This window comes from Acanthamoeba castellanii (assembly GCF_000313135.1).
Source record: "Acanthamoeba castellanii str. Neff unplaced genomic scaffold scf7180000084659, whole genome shotgun sequence".
In the NCBI taxonomy this organism is placed as follows: Eukaryota; Discosea; order Longamoebia; family Acanthamoebidae; genus Acanthamoeba; species Acanthamoeba castellanii.
The window spans coordinates 4,914-9,798 of record NW_004457739.1 but is presented as its reverse complement, the minus strand read 5'-3'; the positions used below and the strand labels follow the sequence as shown (position 1 = coordinate 9,798).

At 55.8% G+C, this 4,885-nt stretch overlaps 4 protein-coding genes across 4 annotated transcripts; 3 read left to right on the top strand and 1 right to left on the bottom strand.

Moving 5' to 3' along the window:
- Positions 1-1,019: 1,019 nt before the first annotated feature.
- Positions 1,020-1,553, top strand: ACA1_105510 (uncharacterized protein; the record flags this gene model as incomplete). Its single annotated transcript, XM_004367734.1, has 1 exon — positions 1,020-1,553. The coding sequence occupies one exon, from the start codon at positions 1,020-1,022 to the stop codon at positions 1,551-1,553; it is 534 nt and encodes a 177-aa protein (XP_004367791.1).
- Positions 1,554-2,448: 895 nt separating this feature from the next.
- On the bottom strand, positions 2,449-2,839 carry ACA1_105500 (uncharacterized protein; the record flags this gene model as incomplete). The annotated part of the gene is made up of 3 exons (XM_004367733.1): positions 2,449-2,572; positions 2,647-2,755; positions 2,815-2,839. 3 exons carry the CDS (start codon positions 2,837-2,839, stop codon positions 2,449-2,451), a joined length of 258 nt encoding a protein of 85 aa, XP_004367790.1.
- A 185-nt stretch (positions 2,840-3,024) lies between these two features.
- ACA1_105490 (hydrolase, TatD family protein) lies at positions 3,025-4,219 on the top strand (the record flags this gene model as incomplete). Its single annotated transcript, XM_004367732.1, has 7 exons — positions 3,025-3,106; positions 3,208-3,341; positions 3,413-3,544; positions 3,615-3,744; positions 3,814-3,904; positions 3,973-4,039; positions 4,127-4,219. 7 exons carry the CDS (start codon positions 3,025-3,027, stop codon positions 4,217-4,219), a joined length of 729 nt encoding a protein of 242 aa, XP_004367789.1.
- Positions 4,220-4,343: 124 nt separating this feature from the next.
- Positions 4,344-4,872, top strand: ACA1_105480 (uncharacterized protein; the record flags this gene model as incomplete). Its single annotated transcript, XM_004367731.1, is given in 2 exon segments — positions 4,344-4,814; positions 4,834-4,872. The coding sequence occupies 2 exon segments, from the start codon at positions 4,344-4,346 to the stop codon at positions 4,870-4,872; spliced, it is 510 nt and encodes a 169-aa protein (XP_004367788.1).
- Between the last annotated feature and the right edge of the window lie 13 nt (positions 4,873-4,885).

Below are 4,885 nucleotides of genomic sequence, written 5' to 3'. Positions count from 1 at the left end.
GCTGCGTGCTCTTGTTGGTGACGAAAGAGAGGGCGATGAGGGGCACCCTCCGGGGGATGAGCAGTACCATGCGATTGAAGTGCTGATCTCATTATCTCGCGGCGGAGTTGCGGCCAAATTATCAGTGCTGCATGCGGGAAATCTGTGGAATTGGCAAGAGCGTCAGTGAATTCTTCACGCAGGCAGCACAACACAATGAAAATGGGGTGCTTCATTTCGGCAAAATGTTAGTCTACATACACCGCCAAAGGCGGCTGATAGCGGTAAAGTGTAATCCTTAGCGCAGTGGCCGAGACAAAGCAGCAAGATGTGATCTGCGTACCATTTCTTTGCAGATGCATGTGCCTTGCTTCACTGCCTACAGGTCGCTCAAAACGCCTTCGCGGAAGGTGTGTACGCACAGCGCCATTTGATTGCCAGTGTGGCGCCGAGGAACAGCGAGAGGCCGAAGGAGTGTGTGGGCGATAGGCGTAGCGAAAGAACAAAGAAGGGCCGAAGCGCCGGCGAAGACCCCAAGTCTCCGCCCCCCCCGCAATAAAATTGCATAATTTAAAAAATAATTTAAAAATAACGAAGCGCAGGTCAGGCTGCGCGACCGGAACAAGCCCCTCTTGTTGCCCCCTCTTGTTCGCCTCTTTGGGCACCTTGATGGGTCTCGCGGCAGAGGCATCGATCGATACCACTCCCAAACCGCCAGCTGAACCACGTCCAAGTTCTAGTTTCCCTTTTGGGTTTTTCACCAGTCCCTTTTTCTTCTCTTGTTGAACGACAGCCTCAAGCGCTCCTCCAAGTTACCAGTCCAAAGGTACTCTCTTCTCCCTATCTGTTGAGATCGCTTGCGGCTTGCTGCTGCCTTTTAGATGGCCTCTCCGTAGAAAGATGCAAAATGCAACCACATCTCTTCTTAATCTGATAGATTGCGTCTGACCAATCCTTGATTTATCTGTCGAGGAAGATCGATCATGGCAGCCGGATCACAGCGTAGCGGAGGATGTTCCCGATTCGTGTCCATCATCGTCATGACGGCTCTCATCTTGGGCCTGGCGGTCTACGGGTGGAGCTGGGCGGGCAACGAGCTCACCCAGCGCCGGCTCACGCTGGAGGTGATCGACGCGGAGCGCGCTGCGGTGGAACAAGATCGGATGGCGCTGGCCACCGACCGGGAGGCGCTGCAGGCCGAGCGTAAGGAGTTCGACAAGTTGATCAAGGAGAAGCACGAGGCCAACAACCAACAGGCGCTCAAGCTCGAGAAGGACCGTGCCGACATGGAGGACGCGAAGAAGCAGGTCCAGGACTCCAAGACCGCGTTCGACCACGAGAAAAAGGTGCTCGACGATGAAAAGGCCAAGCTGGAGGCCGAGAAGCAGGCTCTCGAGGCAGAGAAGGCGAAGCTCGCCGAAGAGAAGATCACTTTCGAGGCAGCCAAGGCAGCTTTCGCGGAGGACAAGGCAGCTTTCGCGGAGGACAAGACAGCTTTCGAGGAGGACAAGGCAGCTTTCGAGGAGGCAAAGGCAGCTTTCGAGGGAGACGAGAGCAAGAAGTCCAGGCGCTGAGCGGCTGGATCTGGGTGCCGTCCGATGTGTGTGGAATGATTGGTATGTCGCCCAAGAGGCGCCCAGACAATTTTCCAAGATACAATTCGCATAAATATAAATATCATTTTTAGTTACACGACAAAATGAAACCTGGCCGAGAAGACAATATCTTGACCTCAAGAGATGGAAGGAGACGGAAGTGAACAGTTGTACTTTATCGATTCGCAGTAGACGTCGTGGCGCTGCCTGCGCTGCCGCTCGAAGAGGTGGTAGAGAGCGAAGACGAGGACTTGTGAGCTTGCTGCTGCTGTGCGCCTTTCGACTGCCGTGAGAAGAAAGGAGGCGGTTGCGGCTCGAAATCATCCTCGAAATCGGCTGCAGATGATGGAAAGTAGGATTTCTGATTACTTGGTCGGCTAGGTTCTGCATATGCCTCTGCCTCAGGGCCTTGATCCCAGCTCTCGCTCATGAGCATCGCCTCGGCCGCCAGACGGGTCTCTAGATCGAGGTCGTCCTCCGTTGATATCTCCCCATTTTCGCCTGGGGCTTGAGATGCCGAAGGTGTAGGCGCGAATTGGTGGGAAGTACCACTTGGGGCAGCCGATTTGAAATCAGTGGCCCCGGCCGCTACTCGATTGCCGACTGAGTAGGAGAAGCAGGCGGCGAGAGCAGCAGCATGATTCTTGTGCAACCACTCGAGCTGCTCTTGCAGATTGTTCTTTACTGGCCCGCCTGTTCCTCCAGTTGCTTCACCCCTTCGCATCATCTTGAAAACGCAAATTTCATCCAGATGAAAGCGGCCGTTTATCATCAACGACCTTCTTGCTTCTACGAATTTATTCGACACAAAATTTGGCCAAAATTTGGCGAAGCAATTTCCAAATTGGAAAATTTAACGATCTTCGTGGAGCCCTTAGACCTGACTGGTGAGCTTGTTGTACGTTACTTGATCCTTTTCCTTGGTGGGAGTGAGCGCCACTTGATGGTTGAGGAAGTAGTTGAGGATGCCCCACATTGCGACATCGCTCAGCAGGAACCTGACCACGCAGTATCAGCCTCTTGTCTTGCCACATGATGAGGCACAGAAATCGGGAAAAGTGGGGCTGAGTACCAAACGAACTCGCCCGACAGGTAAGGGCTGACATTGGTGCAGAGCCAAGTGTTCGTGAAGATAGCAGCCACTCCGACACCACCGGCCAATCCCGCCACACCAAGCCATCCTGTAGGCAACGAACTCAGCATACAATTCAATTGGCCCAAGTGTGTGACCCATTCGTACCAGAGCCCTCCCAGTGGCCCGTCATGTACAGGGAATAGACTTGAGTGATGCAGTACGAGCCGCAGCCCACACCACCATCGATATTTATTTTACAAATATTTTTATTTTAAATAGAACCCAAATGATAATCATAAATATCACACAGGCAAAGGCCGTGGAGGGAAGGGCGGTGCTGCACCGGCGCCAGCACCACCCGTGGCAGTGCCGCGTATGCAATTGGAGGCGTGCGTGCACGTGTGCTGCTTTCCCGGAGGTTACCAACCCACGCACCGGCTAGCCGACCTGGCCTCGAGTACGCTTGTGTGTGTGTGTGTGCGCGCGCATGTGTGCGTGTGGGTGTGAGTGTGATGGTGAGATAGCACTAGTACGTGTGCTGATTGTCTCTTGATGCAGCTAGTGAAGCTGGTTCGTTTGCCTCGCGAGTGTACATGACGTACGGTGTGCATCCACACTCGGCATCGCAGTACGACGACGCGCTGGAGAAGGAAATCGAACAGGCCATGAGCCACCCGCGCACCGTGGCCTGGGTACTCTACGCTGAGCTAGCCGTTCACGGTGCTCATTGGCTTCGCTCTTACAACAAAAACAACTTTTGCAGGGAGAGTGCGGACTGGACTTCTTCAAGAACTTGTCAGAGCAAGAGGTCCAGAAGGCGGTCTTTGCTCGTCAGCTCCAGAAGGCTGTGGAGCACAATAAGCCGCTCGTCATCCACTCACGTGACGCTGAAGCGGTACTTTGCAGAGCTCTTCATCTTGAACCGATCGCACTTTGCCGACAATCAACATTGCCACAACGAGCAGGACACATTGCGACTCTTGAAAGAGCACGTGCCTACCGAGTGGAAGATCCACATGCACTGCTTCGGCGAGTCCCCGGAGATGGCCGCCGAGCTGCTGGCCCTCTATCCCAACGTCTACTTTGGCTTCACTGGTATGCACATTCCTTGGCTTTGCACCCATCATTGTTGCTTGGAACTCAGATGTTGATGATGGTCATTAGGCGCGATCACGTTCGCCAAGGCCGGACGGGCGCCCGAGGTAGTCAAGATGGTGCCTCTCAATAGGCTGCTTCTCGAAACCGATTGCCCATTGTACGTTGTTGCGAGCTTTTAGGAATGCACTACCTCACCGGGCTCACATTGCGCGCCGTGTGTGACAGCATGGCGCCCGAGCCGCACCGAGGAAAAGTGGCCCAGCCGGCAATGACTCCCCTCGTCGCTAAGAAGGTGTGGTGTCCAACGCACGCAAGCACGCACGCGCTCAACAACAAACACTGCACTCACGTGGACGCATTGTGTCCCCAACACACACAGGTGGCCGAACTCAAGGAGATCTCACTTGCCGAGGTCATCCGGGCCACCACCGAGAACGCGCGGACCGTCTACTCTCTGCCCAAGAGGGAATGATCGCCCAAAAGCACATGTTTTTTGGTTGCTGGGTAACCGTTTACGGTTCGCTGAAACGTTTTAGCGCACAAAAAAGAAACAAAGTTGAAAAAGAAACTTTTTGCCAAGAGAGCAGACCAAGAAGATGGAGGCACCGCAGAGAAACGACAAGTCAAGTTCCAGCAGTCAGGTAGTGGAGGACGGGGAGGTGCTGGCCCGGTTGGTGTGCATCGCGACCGAGATATACCCGGAGGGTGAAGGCGAGGACCTGCGCTACTGTACCAAGGCCTTCGCCCTCTACCTGACCGCCGACGGCCGCCTGCGCACCGACGAGCCCTCCTCAGGCAGCAGCCTGCCCTGGTACGCCCTTGGCAATGAGCACACCGTGGTCCGCACCGACGAAGGCGGCTGGCGCGGCGTGTGCTCGTCCGACGGCCACGTCACCCTCCAGGCCAGCGGTAGCCTCCCCAAGGCCCAGGCACAGCCCCAGACCACCACCGTCGATCGACTGCTGGCCGGCCGCCTGCTCCCGCCCTGCAGCCTGGCCGGTACCGTCACCACCACATCCGCAGCGGCCCCAGGCCGCTTCGAGATCGTGATCGTGTCGGTCGAGCTCGTTGCCGCCGGCCAGCCAGCGGTGCCGGCCACCTGGGACCACCTGCTCGGGCTCCTGAAGCGCCTGCGGGC